The sequence below is a fragment of the Lepisma saccharinum genome, chromosome 18, assembly GCF_977018435.1.
Source record: "Lepisma saccharinum chromosome 18, izLepSacc3.1, whole genome shotgun sequence".
Taxonomy (NCBI): Eukaryota; Metazoa; Arthropoda; class Insecta; order Zygentoma; family Lepismatidae; genus Lepisma; species Lepisma saccharinum.
Window position 1 is genome coordinate 33,072,687 of NC_139246.1, and position 22,165 is coordinate 33,094,851.

The window sequence follows — 22,165 nt, forward strand, 5'->3', positions numbered from 1 at the left end:
CAACTGCTTGTAGCTTTCGTTGAGTTCTTGCAACTTGGCACCGAAAGAGGCCAGCGTCGATTCCTGCGTTGATTCCAGCACTCCAACTTGATCTCTGATGTTGACGACAATGTTCTGAAGGTTCTCGATTTGATTCAATTTCGAGCTCTTCTCGGTAAGATCGTTCACGATGATTCGCATCTCTGTAAACTGCGTGTGAAGGTCGGCGACGCTCTGCGAAGTGGGCAGCGTCGACACCAGCGAAGCAAGTTCGTCTCGAATCTGTTCCACGTTCGCTGTTTCCGTTTCCAGTCGTTTCAGCATACGTGATATGTTCCTTTTCAAAGCGTGTAATTTTTTGGAGGTGGGGAGATTGGCCACCCTACTCTCGAGATCGCTCAACGAACTTTTGATGTCACTCGAATCTGATAGTGCCGTCACCGCCGTTTTCAATTTTTCCAAATCTTCGCTCGAAGGCACGCTCGTTCGTAACGATTCCAAGTCACCCTGTATGTTGTCCAGTACGTGATGAAAATGAGTAAGATTGGATTCGACGTTCAAATTTTCCAAATATTGGATCTTCTGCTGAACCGTGCTTAACGTGTCCTGAATACTCGTCAACACACTTGCTTCAGCGTGAATATTTTTAATTTCTTCGTTGATCAACTCCAGAGACGCCTGAAGCGTAGCGATGGTGGTTTGAATGTGTTCAAAATCTTGATAAGCCTCCAGTTGAATTTTTATGTTCGCGACGCTTTTACCGATGACCTGCAGTTCGTCCGAGGATGGTAGGTTCGTCATTGTATCTTCCAAAGTCTGCAACTTGGATTTGATTTCTTCCAACGTGCCGGTGAATTCTTCTTGTAATTTGGAAACAACAACCTGCAAGCGTTCTACATCAACATCATTCACGACGGTTTGAAGTTCAGAGAAATTCTTTTCTATTGCGGAAGTTCGCTCTTCGATTTCGAGTTTCAATTTTTCCAAATCTTCATTTTTCGATTGAAATTGCTGTAATTTGGCCAAATCATTTTGAAGCGAATCCATGCTCAACTGTATATTTTGAATGTTGTCGTAAGAAGGTACGTCAACATAATTTTTTATCAGTGTTTTCAGTTCGGAATCGATTTTCAGAATAGGATCGAGACATTGCGTTTGGAGCGTAGCGATCTCAGACTCTAAACTTTTGTTTAAGGTCTCCTGCAAAGCGATCAAATCGGTCCTCAACTTCTTAACTCGAACGTCCAGCATGAGAATCTCTTCTGCATGGTCTACACGCTTGGTGTTGCCGAAAATGTCGTTAGGCATTTTTGGTTAATGGTTATTTGTAATAGAATAGACGATTCGTAATTCTACGAAGAGAGGAACGAGTTTGTCGTAATCTCCTAGGAGTTCCACGTAAAGATAATCTCCTGCAGACACATCGTACGTAATGTTAGAAAGCATCTTGTCGTGCTTTATTCGAAAAATGTTGTTGCCAGTAGAAATTTTGATTTCGCCTGCGTTCTCCGGATTCACGGTGATTTGAAGTTTCCCGTCGATCGGAATTTCATAGAAATGTAAATTGTTATTGAAGACGTAAAACATCTTGCCCACATCGTCATTTATTTTTGTCCATATACTATTAAGATGTACAATTAGTAGACCATTGAGTTTAGATAACATGGAAGGTAAGAGGTTATTGGAATTTAGTAATGGAGTGTCCATGTTGCTTTGTTTGCGGAAACCAAAGAGATTCATTGTCCTTGTTAGTTATTTAACACGTTGTGCTTTTTTTTCCCATTCTTCTTCAAAACATACGGAGGAAAAGAGGAGCCCTCGGGCGATGAAAAATAAGAGTTGAATTTAATGAGCCTCAGTTTGGAGCTTAACAACATAATAACAGGTTGCAACTTTTCATCGCCCGAGGGCCCCTCTTTTCCTCCGTCTGTTTTGAAGAATGGCAAAGACACAGCGGACTTCATGGCTATGGGGGTTACAGTTAACACACGTCACATTTATCGCTTTTATTGCAGTGGCCCCACTCTCTCGTGTGGATGTGACAATCGAGAACACGTAACTTGTTGTCCGTTGCATCCAATGCGACCTTGCTTACGCGCGTCGTGTACAAATCATGCAATTTACTTGCAATGCGATAATCGGTGCTGAGTTGCCTTTTACCATGAAAAAGACATTCTTTGTAGTCTTGCATGCTAAATTTGCTGGTACTTATTTTTCCCACCCCCTTCGCCTTCTTGATCTCTTTTTCTTCTGCAATCTTTACACAGTACATTTTGGCACGAAGCCCCGCAAATTCCCTGCTGTACTCCCCGCCAACTTCATCTTTGTATTTTCCAATCGTCATTTTGTTTTCTGTCGAATACAAGTGATGGCCTGATGGTAAGTTGCTAAAATCAAACAGATGCTTCATCTTAGTCAGATCATGTTCGAGGCTTGGTGTTTGGATTAGAAAAATGAAGCTATCCGTGTCAATGTAACATATTTGGATGTTATCTCCATAAAAGGGTTGAAACTGATCGTAGTACGATTGGTACATGTGCAAGTTTGATAGTTCAAGGACGGTGGCACCTATGGCAATCGGCTTGTTGAGCATCACTTGCTTCTTGTTCCTCTCGACGAATACTAGATTCTCGTCGAAATTGGTGAAGTTTTTGAAGTAGGGGGACGCGACGATCTTTTCAAATTTCTTTTCGTCCGTGACCAACATTGCATCGATGTAATTACGCACGTTCTCCATCGTCTTGCCGTAGATGGCGTTATTGAACAGTTTGTACAGATCCTTGTCTGCAGGCGATGTCGATTGCGCTATGCGGCGCGTGTTCTCGGCTATGTAGGGTTCCAGCCACCTACTCTGTCGGAACTTCAATCCTCTATGAACTTTCTTCAACTGCAAGCCGTGACTTATGTAAAATTGGAGGAGTCGGTAGTGCAGAACGTAATTCCACTTGTTCTCCATGCTTAGTATTAGTTTTGGCTCCGATCCTCCAGGTGGCTTCTTCTTGGTGGGGGCCAGGGCCAATCCGTGATGTTTCTCGTGAAGCGTTTCGGGATAATCGAGATCCACTTCCAAGAAACAGCCCCATTCGTTATCTTCCCTCCAGTTGAGAAAATCTTCGCAGGAGAGTTCCTCTTCGGTCATCCACGCGTAGTCGCTGATGGGAAGACACTGGGACATGGAGTGGCCGTACAGGTTGTTGACATCCCAGTAGACAATATAGGTGTTGGGCCTCGATACATCGTAACCAGGCGTATGAGGATTGTTTGCCTGAGCATGGCGTCGGGGACATTGGACGATGCCACCGCGTATCGCACTCTCCATGAAAGCATACTGTTCCTTCTCTGCAATAAGTCCCAGTTCCACGTTGGTGTATTTCATCATCGATTCCCAAGTCAATCCCGGCGTGGTGAAGAAATACGCAGGATCCAACTTGTATATCGCGATGCATCTCTTACGAAACGATTCGAAAATATCCATGAGGAGAGTCACGTCCAATTTGAGATAGAGATCGTGATAATCGCGAAAAGTTTGGCAATTGAATGCCGTCCATACACTACGAGCGTGTTCGCAGTCCTCTTCGGAACAGACGTCCTCTGTGAGATGAGAATAAAATGCCTCCCGGGGTGGAAGTTCCGTCTCGTCAAATTTCTCGAAATCGTTGACGTACTCGTAGGGGTAGACGCCCTTGCGACGCAACAGATTCAAATTCTCATCTCTCCCCGAAAAACATTTTTGCTTGGTGGCCACAAGATCTTCGTCGCCAAGTTGAGATGCAAGGCTTGCGAGGCTGGAGGACAGGAAATTGTAAGAGTCCAGGATTCGCACTTCCACACTTCCTCCTTCTTGGAGAGGGATCCAAATTCTTACCGCAATATACTTCTCACTCGTTCTCGGAATGATGCTGATTCGAGAAGTTATGTTGTAGAGCTCTTTAACAAAAAGATGCGTATCGTACTTCTCCGTGTAATGCAGAAACACGGCAACAAAATGCGACTCCTTAATTTTGAGATTGCACGAATTACAGATGGTGCTCAGAAATAATCCATTCTGGTGGTCATGGTGGACGACCTTGTAATTTTCGGCGGTGAAAGCCTGGTTACACTCCTCGCATCTTGTCGCCGCGTCATGTCCCCGTTGTTGTTCCGTCGTGAGAGCAGGTGGAGAAACGTAAGAGCCTTTCAGGCTGGGTGCAAGTTCTCTCGCGCATTCCGCTATCTTCTTAACAAAATGTTTTGCCGCATCAGGTCCGCAATACAAGATGACATCATTCAATTTTTCTCCGTAGATGGAGAAACTGCAAGGCTCGTGGTGAAAAATTTGGGTCGTGCTTGAGGTAGAGGGATCAGGGTTGCAAGACGTCATAGGAACTTGGAAGCTTTCAAAGTCGGCATAAAGGACAGCGGGATGGTGGAGAAGAGCCTGGTGTTTCTGAAATTTCATCTTGGTTCCGGGTTCCGGCATGACATCTTCGGGTTCTGCATTCACGGAGCCAAAACACTTGTGCTGTTCTCTCATCTTCTTACCCCCGCGAAAAATTCTCAAACACCGATCGCAAATTTCCATCTTATCGCGATTCTTGGTGATCTGTCTTCCTACTAATCGTGAGAAATTCCGTATCAAACTGTAACGGCCATCTACAAGCAAGAGTCGAATTACATTATTCTGGCTTCTAGCAGGTCTTAACACACGAATATTGCCGGAATCGTCAACCCCAAACACAGAAATATCGATATCTTCTCCTTTTTCCTCTCTATAGTTTTTTAAAAATTGATTGATCTTATTCAGGGGCACAGGATAGGAAATTCCTCTCATCATATTCTCGTATCTTCCCTCGTATTCTCTGTAATTGGACAGGCGTTCGGGGTGAACATTATTAGCTGGGTGTAATGCGGCGATGACAGACCATAGGAAACTCTTCTGATCATTACTTTGTATGTTCAACACTGCATTTTGCTTTTTTTTTGTTTTTTGTTTTTTTTTTAGCGCTGCGTAATGGTTTGAAATTGCAGACTCTAAGTTCTAACATGTGGCTGCGACCGCAAAGACTCCATCCACTTCCTCTACCTTCAAACTCTTCTTGTTTTTGTGTCAGGTGATCAAATAGCCGTGTCACTATCTCGTCAAGATTCTCGTTATTGTCATCGTGTAAGGCTTCACACCCTACGTAAAAGCTAAAAGTGCTTGACTCGGACGAGACAACTTTCTCATACAGCAGGGTCAAGACGAGATGAATTTTAATTGCAACATTGACGAGGCAATCACGTAATTTATCGACTACCTGTGATTTCACATTGTTGAGGAAGATGCTCGAGTCACACTTTTCATCGCTTCCAGATTTATACGTTATGATGCGTGCACTTTTATTCAAAGCACTGCTTTCATGCGCATCAATGCGAGATTTCTTTGCCGGCGGGACTACGACATCATAATCCAGTAGACGACATTTTTTCAAATGCCTAGCAATGTTAGGTTTAGAAATCAACTTCCCACAGTTGCGACATGCCACTTTCCCGCAAAAACCGGAGGGACCTGGTTGCGGTTCCATTTTTTTTCTCTCTCTGTTATTTATATATATATACAGAGAAATTTTTGGGGGGGGGTTGTGGTGGTGGTAGTGGAAAGCGCACTGAAACAGAAGAAAAAAAATTGAAAAAATGCTCGACATTTTTTCCTTCCACATATATATTAGACGCGAACAGTATGTATGTATGTATGTGTGTGTGCACTGTTGTAGGAGGTTAAAAATATGGGACATGTAAGTGTGTGTCAATTTTTTATGGCTCCTCTGAATATGTGTGTGTCAGACGCAAAACAAAAATATTAATATATCATGAAAAAATAAAAACTTACCTTTCAAGAGAGATAGAGAGAAACTTCAAAATAAAAACTTGTAGCTCACTAAAACTTCCACGATGATATATATGTATACTGCCAGATAAACAATTAAGAATACTGAACTGCCACGATTGACGTTCACCTTTCAAGAGAGATAGAGAGACTTCAAAATAAAACTTGTAGCTCACTAAAACTTCCACGATGATATATATGTATACTGCCAGACAAACAAATTAAAAAATACTGAACTGCCACGATTGACGTTCACTATGATAATGACGTACAAAAAAACTGGTAGGTTATATAGGAACTCCTCTCCTTTTTTCTCCTTCTCTCCTTCCTACTCCACGCGACTCTCTTTGGTGAAAACACAATGAGCGCTATAGTCAATGTCCTAGCAAATAAAAACCCTTGTTGACTAATTTACTCATGTTATATTTTTTTCAACAAAAGATTTTGTGATGCGCACAATATCCTGTGGGGGACAAATAACAATAAACGGGACGTTGATAGTTCCACCTATGTATGTATTGTCGACCATTTCCCCTCGCCCTCTATTCCACGCCCCGTCAGGGTGTGGTGTGTGAAACAAACGATTCCCAGTATAAAACTCAAAAAACGGAAGATGCTGCTGTGTTTGCTTCCGCCACATCCCCCTCTGATTCTATTGTTATCGGGGATGTGATGGATTCTTCATTCAGAACCGTGGGAAAGCTGAAAAAAATAGAATCTCTTCGGGCGAAAGAGGATGCAAGGTGAATGGGTTCGGGGAGGGGTTGCTGTGGATAGTTTGGTCCGTGATGAAAATGTTACATTGGGCGACGAAACACAATTTCTCCACAGGGACAGGAAAAATTCTACCGAGCGTCGATATCCACGCGAACATTAGAAATTGCCTGAATGCCTTGGGGGCTTGGCATAGGATTATCGATTTTCGTTTTTAGAGAATAATCTATGTAAGATTCTAGCATCGAGAATAAACAACATTGATTAAATTTTTGACAACATTCGCAGTACAAATCTAAACTCGTGATGATTTCGCCGTTACCACGCACCCCTGGCGAGGTTATAGGGGCCAGGTATCCTAAAAAACAACAATTATTATTTTGTTTGTTTGTTTGTGTTACAATACGGAAATAATAAGAGGCATACGCGCGCGTGTGTGTGTGTGGGTACATCGTTCCCTCCCCCCGAGAGAGAGGTTTACGAAGGTCACGATATATATAAACATTTGGGTCCCGGACTTGGAAAATTACGATAAGGTGCACTCATCTTTCAAAAAATAAGAGGATGAGAGAATAAGAGGATGAGAAGATGAGAGGAGAGGTTTACGAAGATCACGATATATAAACATTTGGCCCCCGTTGATTCCAGCACTCCAACTTCATCTTTAATATTGACGACAATATTCTAAAAGTAGAGAGGATGAGAGGATGAGAGGATGAGAGGATGAGAGGATGAGAGAATGAGAGAATGAGAGATTGAGAGATTGAGAGAATAAGAGGATGAGAAGATGAGAAGATGAGAGGAGAGGTTTACGTAGGTCACGATATATAAACATTTGGTCCCGGACTTGGAAAATTACGATAAGGTGCACTCATCTTTCAAAAGATGAGAGGATGAGAGGATGAGAGAATGAGAGGAGAGGTTTACGAAGATCACAATATATAAACATTTGGTCCCAGACTTGGAAAATTACGATAAGGTACACTCATCTTTCAAAAAATAAGAGGATGAGAAAATAAGAGGATGAGAGGATGAGAGGAAGATGAGAGAATAAGAAGAGGATAAAAAGAGGATGAGAGAAGAATAAGAAGAATGAGAGGGATGAGAAGGATGAGAGGATGAGAGCTCATCTTTCACTCATCACTGCCTTTTTGCCCCCGTGAAACATCGTCAGCGCACTAAATGAGGCGTGGAACAGGAAGAGAAAATGAGTTTTTCAACTTTTTGTAGTCGTTTGGTCAAGAAATCAAAGTTGTCGTGGGAGTCACAATTTTTATCTACTCATGGACACCATGTGCAGCAAATACCAGGAATGTACATAATAATATAGGGTGTTCATAATTAACATGCAAAGTTGTAAAGATAAGTTGTGGACACCTGTATATTTTCTTCCGTACACCCTTGCTTACAAGGCCTCGAAATATATATATATATATATATATATATATATATATATATATATATATATATATATTGCATCATATAAACAGAACACACAAACACATTTCTAAATACTGTTTTTTGCGGATAAAAAAAATCTTGATATTAAAATAATATCACTTCTAATAATTATTTCAAATCATTGTTACACCATATTCTTTGTATTTCAGTACAATGTTACCACTTAAGAGAACCGACCCCCTCGGAAGAAGGGTTATACTGATTCGACCTGGGCTGGAAGATCCGTCTAAAATAAAGATGGTGGACATTGCCAAGCTGAACCTAATGTTCATGGACATCATGATGGAGGAGGACGACACGTACAATGTGAAGGGGTTTGTTGGGGTGTTGGATCTGTCACACCTCACGATGGCCCATGTCATCCAGATGACACCAGGGTTGGCTAAGAAGATGACAAAATGCTCGGAGGTAATATTTTTGTCACAGTATTTTTTTCCTTTTGTTCAGAGGACAGTTTTTCTTAACTTATTAACATTCTTTGATCAATATGCTTAAAACCAGAAGTTGTCCATTCTAATTTATCTCAATCTCATGGTTTGTCTAATCTCTATCGTCTATTCTGATTTCTCTCAACTGCATAGCCTTATTTGTCTCAACCTAATATCCTGATTTCTCTCAGACATCTATTCTGACCTCTCTGAACCGCCTATCCTGATTTCTCTCAGTCACGTATTCTGACTTCTCTGAACCGCCTATCCTGATTTCTCTCAGTCACGTATTCTGACTTCTCTGAGCCGCCTATCCTGATTTCTCTCAGCCACCTATCCTGATTTTTCTCAACTGCATATCCTTCTTTGTCTCAACCTCCTATCCTGATTTATCTCATCCGCCTACCCTGACTTCTCTCATACGTCTATACTGACTTCTCTGAGTCGCCTCAGCAATCCATGGTGAGTGAAGGGTGTAGAACAGACACTTCTTTGACCCTTTTTATTTCATCCGACATGGTTTTACTCCCCCGTTCGTGTTGAGCGACGCTATTTACCAACAAATCGTTCAATTAACCACTGTGAAGAAAACAAAAGTCTATCATGCGAGAGTCCTGGGTTCGTTCCCCGGCGGGTGAGAACCGGGTTTTTTCCCACCTGTTCAAAAGGCTCCGGCACCCACTCAGCCTCGTAAAGTGAGTACCAGGAGGAAACTCTGGGGGGTAAAGTAAAGACGGCCAGGGGCGTGTTGCTGATCACATCACCCCCACCTTCAGCGATGGTCAAGAAAATGTGAGGCCCTAACTCCACACCTCCTATAAGCCTTCATGGCGATGTGCACAGGACTCACAAACATCCATGCCCAGGCTCCGGAGTCGTAGCGCGATGTGCTAACCACTATGTCACTGAGGCTTTCAAACGAAATGAATGAATGAAAGAAAGAAACAAAGATGAGGTGAAAAAAGGCATGTGTAAAGGAAAAGAAAAGTTATGGAAAAGAGAAGAGGGGGGTACATAGTGAAAGAGGGAGACAGAGAACAGAAGCCTTGCATCAAAACACATGATTACAAATAACTGGTATCTCCATAAATGCCTCGGTGTAAGGGTTTCCAATCCCGTGTTGGTAAACGTGTTCGTTAATCCTCTTATAGTATAATATCAAGATATAAATAACTATTGTAAAATATTTATCAATATTAAAATAAGAGTAATTTGCGAAAGAACACAGAGCAGTTTTCAATTAAAACAAACATAATTTATTTTGTTTTTACTAACGTTGTGTGCACGTTATGTGTTGTAAACATTTTATACTTCCTTGGAATGAAGGAAGGGTTATCTAAACTCTCAAGACAGTAAACTTCAAACTTATGTAACATGCTTACCTTCAAATAATCTTATCTGCTAATTACACATTGAACTGTAGATAGAAGCCAATCTTAATTTGTGAATCATATATTATACAACTGTGATGTGTTAACTTTGAAATGTCTGGCAGAATTAAATTTGAAAAAATCTTGATAGTATGTCGAAGCATAACCATCAAATTATATAGAAAATATTTGGTTTGTAAATTTACTAACTTACATTACATATCCTAGGAAATGAAGTTATAAATGAATAGATATTCCTAGGTAGGTATTAGATGTACTAGGAAGAACCATGCTACCCAGCGACTCTCAAGAATCGATCTAGACTTCTTGATCAGCTAATCACTTCAGTCTTGAGGTCAAATATCACTCTGCTTATAATTTATAATTGTTTGCAGAACTCGCAAATATTTTTTTATTATGAACCAAAGATCTGTAGAAGCATAGTGACTAAGCCGCGCGTCAAGCTAACTTTGCAGCAGGTTTTATGTATCAATATCGATACATATCGAGAACTAAGATCAGAATCTTCCGTGCCAGTCTTGCCTCAACCGCCGAGCTGTTTACATGGCAGACACAGAAAATCTGCAGTATTGCCAACCGCACAACACATCAAAACACGGATGCATGTCAAGCGGAATGTATTTTTGCTTATTTTTGTCTCCTGAAACATAAAATTCTGAAAGTACTTTCTGCGCATAGATTATTTAATGTGTCATTACTTAATATAAATCGCGAAATAGATATCTTCAAAACATGAGAGCATGTGTGTGTGTATATTTTGAGCACAAAAAACAAAAACAAAGATAAAAGTAAACAACGATAGATAGGCCCCACTTGAATTAATAGGGCTAGGATTTTGATGCAAATGCATGTTTTTTTTTTTGGTAAGGTAGAAACATTGCATAAGTAGATAGGAACGTGTTTTACACGTAAGTGAATAAATTGGGATGCCTTTGTTAGGGCAATTTTTTTTGCATTTTTTGACCCTTTTTGGAGTAAAGGTCATTTTTAAACTTTTTAAACCGTTTGAGCACTTTTTTCGGCCTTTTAAAAGTCATATTATGCATTTTTCTACATTTTGGTGAAAGAATGGGCATTTTACATGCAAATGTAACCCTTTGAAGGAGAGAGGTTTCCGACTCATTGCCTTCGGAGCAGTTCTGAACGACTGTTTGAAGAAACAAAGAAATTCTGTGCAGTATTCTTGATACAAGAAGCTATTGTGTAACAATTCAGCCCAAACAATATGATTTCCCACTCTATCAATAAATACATTGTTGCCAGACGGATTATTGTTAAAAAATCAAAGGGTACAAAGTTTTGTGCTCTGTATAGGACATTTTGTCAATTTTGTCAGGCAAGCTAGTTACACTCCATGGAATTGAAAGTGACTTAACAGCAAGTGATATAGTTAATTTCAAGTACTCTCCTCTTATGTCGCTGTAAGTGTTTCCATATGCAAGGCTCTCTTGTCCGACAATCATTCATTTTTGAAAATTTGCATATGATTTTCAGTACTTAAAGTGTAAAAGATAACAAAAAGTGAACTTTCTTACTTGTACTACCATACGCAATGAACATGTGATAGATACTGTAACGTTAATTTATAATTTGAATTTCTCTTGGTAGTTTATGAATTTGTTCTACAAATCTTTCAGAATTTTAGGTCATTTTTCTAAGTTTATGGGGTATTTTCTTGCACGTCATAAAAGCATATTTTAAGGTCATTTTTTGACAATTTTAAGGTCATCAATATCCTAGCCCTATTAATTACAAATTGTTTTTGGTTTAGAAAGAAATGCATTTATGAAAACTTGGTTGCTTCGTTCGCAAAACATCCGTTACTATAGGACACACGCACTTCAAGTTATACCACCAAAAAAACATGATTTGTTATTGCTGATATATACAATGCAGTGCATTGTCTGCTGCTATTACTCTGTTTGGTTTCAATTTATGAATCAATTCATTAAACCAGGATTAAAATCTTGGTCTGTCCATTTCTTGCTGATAGACAACCTTCCCTTTCCTTGCACGAACAGTAAACATGCGCCTTCAACAAAGCATTCATTGCTGCCAGTGGGTGAAACAATAACCCTCCCCTCTCCTTTCCCATCGGTTGCTTCAACCCTGGCGGTGGCTTTGCAAGGTGGTATCCTTCCATGTTTGATTCAACGTACCCCCCCCCTCCCCCCACCGAGTTGACGCACGTCTCGCCCAAATAATAAACATATTTCTTCTCACGGCGAATTCTTTACATATTTTTTTTTATATACCGCAGAGATTTTATTGTCGTCTCACAACAAAAAATTGTTTCCTCTTCCTAAACTCAAACCGCAAATCCTTCAACACCCGTGATACAGTTCGTGCGCACAAATCACCTCACGCTCTGTTTTATTTTGATATTGTTGCCATAAGGTGGAATATGCATTTAAAACAACTTGCTTGACATTGAAGAGCCTTTCCCTTCGGATGAAGTTAAAATAACACTCGGCTGAAACTACGTCCTGAACAGGAGACCTCGATTCAGCCATTCTCGCCGCTGTATAGCACGATTATTAATCACGATAAACATAGGGTTAAAACAGTGGGATGTGCAGCACTGGTATCGCGGATTCCACGTGCTCTGCAACGTATTCAGTCTCTCGCAAATCGCTCTTGAGCTTCAGCAATTCTTCAGCATAATAGAGACCCCAGTTGGCGAATCTGCGGATCCAAGTTCGTCTGTACTGTGATTGCAACCTATCAAGTCAATACCTGCTAATGGATGTATTATTTTGTCTGTATTTTACAATATAAATAACTGTTTTCTTGCAAGTAGCTATGCATCTGTGTCGGAATAGAACCCGTTTCAGTGGAACTATATTCTTCGCGCACGTTTGGATCTACATATGCGAAAGTCTGCTGCAAAGTTAATTAGTTACAGATGGTGAGTTTCGGTGAAGATTGTTGATTGATTGATTGAGTTGGTATTTTAAGTCCACTTTATGCACAGTAAGGCTAATTGGGACTGGATCTACAGTTTAAAGTAGGATCCGAACCACTAAGTGTCTCCACCGAGTATCGAACACGGGACCCCTTGATCGGGGAGGCCGCGGTGATGATTGTAACGTCACTCCTATCATCAGGGAAAGCACAGAATTTCCACCACAACTCACTTGTCAATAAGGGTGATTTTTACAATTAGTGGAGAATTTATTGTCTCGGGGCTGTAACAAGAGTTAATAAGCTAGTAGATCCATTATAAAGAAATCCCCATATTCTCGGTATAAAATCCTTTATATTTCTCTTATTATAATTAAAAATTATAAAATGTAAGATATAAGAAAGTTACATTTATGTAATTTGTCCTTAGCATGGGTGTTCTTTGCGTGGTGTATTAAAGTGTAACTTCAATTATTTCATAAATGTTACTTTTTATTTATGAAGAAAAAATATTTTTGTTGGAAAAGGTACGATAATTCATAATACAATGAAAAGAAAAAGTAATCAACAATACATTGAAATGAGGATACTATGATATTAAACTTTATCCCCTAGATCCTACGTCATCAACATTGTAAAATTGTAATTTGAGTTTTGAAATCAACCCAACAACTTATATAGAAAGAAATCAAAGATGGCTAGTTTGTCATTAGAATTGACATTATTCAAGACATTAGTATGGATAACATGTCATTACTATGGTGGACAAAATTTTCAATAATTTTAAAAAATATATTAGTGAATAGTTAGTTCTGATGCCTGTATAGAATCAAAATATTACACATCTAGTATCAAGAAAAATAATATTTTTTAATCTTAATCTAAACAAAATTCTAAGAAAAAATGTTTCCTAATTTTAGAATCATCCATAATCATTGTTTTATGACAACATAGCAAATTATTGTAACTCTAATAGTGTGTTCGTTTCAGGAAGCATACCCAGTAAGAATAAAGGGCATCAACTATGTACACACACCGTCAATTTTTGAAACGATTTTCAACTTATTCAAGTCATTCATGAAGGATAAACTGAAGAAAAGGGTAAGGGAAAATTGGAAATGAAGGAATAGAATATGGTGATTGCAATTGTCAATTGGTTCAGAATATAGTATTATTAATGACAATATTCATGAGGAAGTCTACGTGTTCATTTAATGTGTCCCATTTATCAACAGGTAACAAACTAACCCATTTATGAGACTAGTTGAGTCTAATATTAGCCTAATTCAATACGAGGAAAAGTAATTTGCGTGGGAAATTTACTCATTCCTACATAAAACACTTAAAACTCAGAATTAAGAGCAGTCCATTAAGTAGAATGTGTGATTTGCATAATAAGCTTCAAATTAATAACGAGAGCTTAGATTTCTCATTGTCTTTCAAACTGAACCAAAAATTGATCGAATCAAAAGTATAATAAGAAATATATTGCAATCATTTTGGTAGAACTATTTTATCTTCTAGTTTATTCTACAATTATGTACAACTACTATATTCAATATATGCAATTATTACACAACTAATTGTACTTGTATGGTGAAATTCAAGTGAAAGATCCCGATTGTTTAAGTTGATTATTTGTAATTATGTAATTGATTACTTGTACAGTGGAATCCATGGGTATTACTGTGCAAATTGTCCACGACTATTTTTATTAATTTTTCTATTACATCCTATGTGTTTTTATGTGATGGATTTTTATGTTTGCTGGTGCAGAAGTTGTCAACAGCTTGTTTTGAGTTTTCTTTTCATTCTTGAAGCTCTTATTGGGTCAAATAAAGTTCACGAACATGATGATGGATTATTTGAACGGTAATACTCATGGATCCCATTGTCCTATCGGTCTATGTATGTTAATTGTATTGGTTCTGTTTATGCTTTGTGTATGTGTGTGTGTGTGCAGTAATTGAATAAATAAATAAATAAAAATAATATAAAAATAAATTAGCAGATATATATGCAATTTAGTTAAGAGCTTCCATTTCTAAGAGAGAGTAAAACAAAGTGATATCAATTGAAATGGTTAAAAAAAAATTGCTTATAAGTTTAGTGCAAGTTTTATTTCCCCTGACGTAACAAAAATTTAGCAGAAAAAAATCTCATTTTAAGATATTTTTCTGTATGCTACTTCAAATTAATGTTTATTTAATTGTGTCTGATGATAATACGTGTATATATGTACAGTATAGTATGTTTGTATGTTTGTGTGTGTGTGTGTGGTAAATCATAAATGAAAAAAATTAAATTATAAATATTAAACATTAATTTCCTTATTTTCTCCATTGTAGTTGTTTGTACATGGCGAAAACATGGACTCCCTCTACGAGAATGTCCCACAAGAAATTCTTCCACCTGAATATGGAGGAAAAGGAGAATCAATACAAGAGCTAACAGGTAACATTGTATCTCACAATTATTCACTGTATTACATGTCTCTGTGCGTTTCTACAGGGTAAGCCAAAAGTCCCATTACCCCGTAGGTGTGTGATAATGCATTGTGGGGTTATATCAAACAGAAAGTTGCCGGCACGACACAACTAACGAACTGAAATAACCCGTTCGGCATTCATTTGCCACGATCACTTGCACAATGCTGCCTAGAATTTCACACCGTACCTGGAGGCGCATAATTCTCTGTTATGAAAATGATGGTATCCACACAGACATTCTGGACTAAATTGTTGTCTGTAACCTCCTCAGCTAACATGTCTCGTCTCTTACCATACTCTATTTACTTCAGATCCATAACCTTCCCTCGTCACATAATACATAGGGGGTAATCGGACTTTTGGCTCACCCCGTTCATAATATATTCGTTCTGGTATGTTTGGGCTAGGATGACCATAATATTTTGACCCAAAAACGGGACATCTCAAAGAGATCACCTTCTGAAAGTAGATTAAGCTTAATTATACAATTATTGTTTATTATTTATTAAAGGATTGATCCATAAATGATACATTATAAATAATAACTGAAATATGATCTCCCGTTGTCAAAAGGTAGAGGTAAAGGTGGTATTATGAGCCATTCATATATTATGAGCCCCCCCAATATCTGTTCATGGAGTGGCCTCAGCCTGGTGGCGATGATTTGAACTGTTAATTTAGTAACGGCTTTTGCCGCCAGAGAGTTCTCGTTCAGGTGCAGCTGATAGTTTATGAGTGAACGTGTTCTTTTTGTTTTCTCGATCTGAAAAACTTTGAAAGGTAAGTGTTTTGCTTTTAATTGCAGTACTTATTCATTTAAACTCATCCTAGTGCATTGTTGCATTGGATAAAGCATGTTTAAAATATTGTTTTTGTGTAGATACTATGTAATTTTGCAAGTAACAAAGATTCGTTATGCGTGATTCAATTCCAATATGGCGAGGGTTGTAAAATGAGCCCCCATCGTGCTTGGTGTATGAGCCCCCAAATTTTAAGGGGCTCATATTATATACACTACAGGAGTGTTTTCAACTTTGTCTTTTCAGATGCCACGAAAAGTGCTAGGTCCAAAAAACAAGACCAAAAGAAAAAACTGGAATACTGAAGATATGGTTAAGGCGATCAAGGCTGTAAGAAACAAAGATATGGGATTGAAAAAGGCATCAAAAATGTTTCTTGTTCCAAGACCTACTCTTCAAAGACTTGTTCGAGTTGACAAACCACCGGAAGAAGCCGCTTTAACAAAATTAGGGAGAAAACCTATAATGGGCGAGGAGCTGGAAAGTGAATTAGTCGAGTATTTACTTATCATGGAAAGTAAATTCTATGGTCTTACCAGACAAGTTGTTCGCAGAGTAGCCTACCAACTGTGTGAAAGAAATGGAATTAATCATCCATTCACAGAAGAGGGGTTAGCTGGTAGAGCTTGGTTCGACCACTTCATGAATCGTCATAACAATGTTTTATGTCTTTTGAAACCTGCTGCGACATCGTTCTCAAGAGCAAATGGCTTTAACAAAGAGGCAGTCGACAATTTCTTTGATATCCTGGAAGCCGAGTACGCCAATCACAACTACCCGGCAGATAGAGTATTTAATGTCGACGAAACAGGAATATCAGTCGTTCAAAGCAGAATCCCTCGAATCATTGGGTTGAGAGGAAAAAGACAAGTGGGAGCTCTAAATTTTGCTGAACGGGGCTCTCTCGTGACAGTAGTCTGCTGCATGAGTGCAGGGGGAACTTTTGTACCTCCTATCTTCATTTTTCCCAGGAAAAATATGTCTGAGCTTCTCATGAAAGGCGCTCCACCGGGGGCAATTAGTAGATGTCATCCGTCCGGTTGGATAGAAGCAAATATTTTCACAGACTGGCTAACACACTTTATTGACAAAACTAAACCCTCAAAAAATGACCCTGTGCTCCTTATTCTAGATGGCCACAACTCCCACACCAAAAACATTGACATTGTGAATCTTGCTCGAGAAAATGGCATATCCATTGTAAGTTTACCCCCACACACATCGCATAAACTGCAGCCTCTTGACAAAACATTTCTTGGCGCTTTGAAACATCACTACAGTGAAAACATACGCAAGTGAATGCTTCACAGTGAGAGACCTGTTGGAGCCTATGATATTGCCGAACTATTGGCAAAGGCTTATTTGACTTGCCAGACCGGATCCATTGCTGTGAATGGGTTTCAGGTTACAGGATTATATCCGTGTAACCGGAATGTTTTTTTCTGCTGTGGACTTTGCACCTTCCTCTCAAGAGTTACTGGATTTGGAAACCCTGCGAAAAGGCAAAGGGAAAATACCTAAATCCTCCAACAATGCAGTAAGAGGACAAAACACAGGTACCGAAACTCCACAAGAAGATAATCAAAATGCATCTGCGACGAAAAGTGTAGAATCAAACGGCGCTGGAACTGCAAGTTCACCAGTTTTGGAGAATGTGCAAGTAACAAGATTCCAACCAGCTGCTGAAGATTTGGCATGGGCAGGGCCTTCCGGTCTGTGTAAAGATAAGGAGAAGAAGATTCCCGGACACACTGTGTCTCCAAAAGATATCTGGCCTGTTCCCGAACCAAAGAGGAAAGTGACTAGCAAAGGTCCCAAACCCTCCAAGGCAGCTTTGATTACATCGTCTCCGTACAAAGATGCTCTGTTGGCTACTGGAGAAAAAAGAAAGAAGTCAGACTCAGCTGAAGGGAAGAGACAACTGAAGGATAAAAAGAAAAGAGATGATCAACAGCCTACTGAAGAAACAGAACCTAAAACAAAGCATGCAGTGAAACCGAAGCTTCATCAAGATTCAGATAAGGAATACTGTGAATCAGATATCGATTCTGGGGAATCTGTCTTAGAAACACCAATCGGAATGGAATATCCCTGTGATGAAGAAGTAGTTTGTCTGTTCTGCGAGGGTCTATTTTCGGACGATAACCGAGGAGAACTGTGGGTGCAATGTCTCATCTGTGAAATGTGGGCACACAACGACTGCGCTGGATGCGAGAAGGATATTTACATTTGCGACTTTTGTAAATAGACATTACAAAAAAACAAAATAAAACTTTTTAAATGGTTTCTTAATGACCCTTTCCATTGGTTTTGTAATGATTTTTTCAATGATTTTGTTAAGAACTCTTTTATGATATTTCACATCATAATATTTTTTTAAGGTTTTGTAATGAATAAAATGTTGTTTGTATGATTTAATTTGTCATATACTTTTCTAAACCAGTTATTCTATTATTTTTTCTAGGGGCTCATATTACCAGCACAAAACTTTTTTTCCACAAAATGACTTGTTTTGTATTTTAATTTTTTTCATATCCTTAAAGTTTCTCAAATTGGTTTATATTTTAACAATAGTTGTATGAAATGTTGTAGTTAAAGTTATCATAAGAATCTGAACAAAAAAGTTAAAAATCAAATTTTAAAAAATACAAAACAAAATGGGGGCTCATAATACCACATTTACCTCTAATTATTATCAACTCAGTATGACTTACATAGTTTCTCCTCCTTTCTGATCAACCTTTGGTGTTAGTTCTATGCTGAAGTTGAGTAATGCCAGAAGTATTTAGGAGAAGATCCAATTCTCTTGAGAACAGCTTTATTCTTTACCAATCGTTTATAAATCTCCCGGAAAACCTTACCCTACATATCAGACACACAACTCTAGATTTCTCTTTTGAGTTTGTGTTTCAATTCCGTAGGGAAACTGCATACTTATTCTACATATAACGGATCACACACAATAAAATACATATTTCTTTATCATGAAATGCTTGTTTTCAAGATAATTCATAGACTTCTATAAAACAGGACAAATAGTGGCTTTTTAATAATATGGACGGGACGACCTGGACACACCTCTGAAACGGGACTGTCCCTGTCAAAACGGGAAGTATGGTCACCCTACTTGCATTTTTGATGTTACATAGACCTCAAGCTAGTTCAAATTACGAAAAATAATAACATGATCCGTTGCAGATGTCAATAATCCTAACTTCTATGAACGGGTTTGACACTCTCTGACGACCTAAAAAAACATTGTATAATTACCAAAATAAAGAGACTTTGTTACCATTATTTCACACAAGTACAGCAATACAATTCCATTTTAACACTAATGCATGAGGACTAAGGATATTGACAGGGCAGTTTTGTAAGCTTTATGTGAAAACTTGATTTACAGCTTCTTTGGCCTCGAGAAAGAAACGTTAATCCAAGCAAGCCCAGTTCTTACATTCACCAGGTGCCAAAAACAGGGCGTTATAACATAAATTTTGAACTCTACCGTAAGTATACAATGCATGTAATAGTTTCATATTTTCTTGTGGAAAGTTAGTACAATCTTGCAGGCCAATGAGATTCTGGTGTCTGAACTTATAGAACTGTATGTTTTCCTGTGGTTTGTCCTTGTGTGTACTTAGTGCATCTTTACAGTCCCTGCTTTTAAATTAGGTAACAAGATTTTAAAACGTTCTGCTTTTAGTTATAGCGTCTCGTTCCCCAAGAAGAACTGGGATCAGTTGAGGGTAGTAGCTCAGTTCATCACTCATCCTCCATAATGGCGCACTCATCGTTCATGTAGAACTTGGCTTTGACATGCGAGAGGTTACTAACACAGAAATGAATGACATCACACAACACTTGAGTTTAAACCCCTGAAGACTGGATCTGCATGGCTAATGGAAAACGGTGCACCTGTCTCTGTATGGCAGCTGAGGTTCTGCGAAGGATGGTTATGGTCGTGACTGTACGAAATAGTCTGACTTGCGACTCGCTCCAGCACGTCCTTGCCCACATCGTACTTCTGCCTCTCTCCCTGCAATGCTCGTAACTCACCACTCACCACAGTCCTCCCAGACATTTATTCCGATCGAATTTACTAAACAATGCTGAATCAGTTACCTGTAGTCTCTTCCTTCATTGTAATTGTTTACACCTGTTTACAACGATGGCGATCAAAGAAGCTCTGCAATGTCTGACAAGACATTCCTTAGATGTTTCTAGATATTTCCTGTCTGGAAATCTGAGGGCTAAATGTCTGGGATTTGAAGTTCTTTGTACTTAATATTTTCAATGATTTTATAGATTGTTACGATAGTAAGTAGCTTAAACCCGTGTAGTATAACAGGTTCAAATAGCCCAAGTGCTGACGTGCCCATAATCTTTCGTTTCAATCAATCAATTCTCATGGAAAATGAACATAAAGTACAGTTTACTGCTCACGAGGAGATCCCCAAATGAGGGAAGAGGACGTGCGGAGGGACAGGGGAAGACCGGTCTATTTGCAGATTTTAGGGGTAGCAGGAAGTCTTCCGCTGCGGTCATTGTCGTTGTGTAAGTGCTTGTGCGTGGGTGATTAATTGTGATTTTTGGGGGGATTTTCCGTGGTTTTCGTGGTGTTTTAAGAGTTAGGGCAGGTGTAAGGAGGAAAGGTGCTACTGTGCATAGTAAAGAGTGTGAAATTATCAGCAAAGTTATTGAATTCTGAGATCGTGAATCTGAAGAAAATAAATCTGTCAATTACGCCGAGCACCAAGCGTGCGTCTGCAGCAACAGGTTTGTCGGAGCCGACAATCAAGAGGTTTCGGAAAGAATCGCTTGAACGGAATGATCGGCCACCGATGAGAAAACTTGTTTCCCCCGGGAAAGATTAGGAAAACACCACTTCACCGTAATGTGACTCTCAATGATTTTGACATGAATGTCATCATGAATTCAATTCGTTTTGAATTATGAATTTGTTTATTTCTCATTGGTTGCTGTTTTTTTCTTTTCAGTGTACAGAATATTTTTGTATTGCTTATCCTGTACATTATTTAGCCGTGTTGTGTCGGAAACGTTCGAATAAAATAAATTATTAACAATGTCGATATGAATCAATCAGTCCAAAAAATTTCATGCCAAACCTAGATCGACAAAGTAATGTTTACCATTGTTCACATTTGTAGCTCTGCACATTGTAAGTGCAAATAAATGTTCCCTATTTTTCTTTGCCATTTTCCTCGAACGCCAGTGCTGTAACAGCCAATTCCGTCGTTAAAAATATCTTAAACATTGTAGTTAGTACAATCGTCAGGTTTTTTATTTTAAAAAAATCAAAGGAAAAAAATCGGTGTACTCTGTCAAGAAATCAACACCAGATTGACGATGATCATACCTTCACCGCTAATGTGGATACCCCCTGACCGTGAGCGGACAGTGATTTGAGCGTAGATGTGAATCAAGCCTCACAGCTTACAGTGAGACCAAAGCGCTTGTTTCTGACCCAGGGTGCACTCCCCCAACGTTAATAGTGGAGTCGCCTGCCCCTACGTCACTTGACTTCCGGCAGGGATCTTCTGAGCGTGAGCTGTAGATGGGACTGGAGTAAGGTCCCGTATAAAGCTTAAAAACACGTTTCCAAGCAGAACTGACCAACTGACCAACCGATAGCCCAATAGGTACACCGAAGAACCGGCACATTAGCAAGATACTCTTGTTCCTCTTGGGCCTCCCCGATGGCGCAGTGGCCTTCTAATCAAGGGGTCCCAGGTTCGATACCCGGTAGAGGCACATAGTGGTTCGGATCACACTTTAAACTGTAGGTCCAGTCCCGATTACCCTAACTGTACATGACGTGGACTTAAAACACCAAATCAACCAACCCACCGATATTGTTCCACTTATTATCAATGCATACACTTATACTATAGTGTGGGTTTCACGTGACGTCAGCATACACACAGCCTCCACGTTTGCCGCAAATTTTATTTGTCGTTTACAAGAAAATATCCACCACGTAGGGGCTCGTTACATCTGCACCTACTGCACATTTGTTTTAGATCACGAATTTCTGTGTTAGTATCTCCTGCCGCCGGTTTGAATTCCGTATGCTTCCAAGAAGTGGCCTCAATCATGGCTGCTCGAAGCCACCATGCAACAGTTGGTGACGTAT

General features: G+C 39.2%; 1 protein-coding gene across 1 annotated transcript in view; it reads left to right on the forward strand.

Annotated features, from left to right (window-relative positions):
• Positions 1 to 22,165, forward strand: part of LOC146002204 (uncharacterized) — a 129,780-nt gene that overhangs the window by 107,199 nt on the left and 416 nt on the right. The window contains exons 11-13 of the mRNA XM_083139922.1: positions 8,149 to 8,407; positions 13,713 to 13,823; positions 15,071 to 15,176. Coding sequence (XP_082996048.1) covers positions 8,149 to 8,407; positions 13,713 to 13,823; positions 15,071 to 15,176 — 476 coding nt within the window. The remainder of the gene's footprint in view (positions 1 to 8,148; positions 8,408 to 13,712; positions 13,824 to 15,070; positions 15,177 to 22,165) is intronic.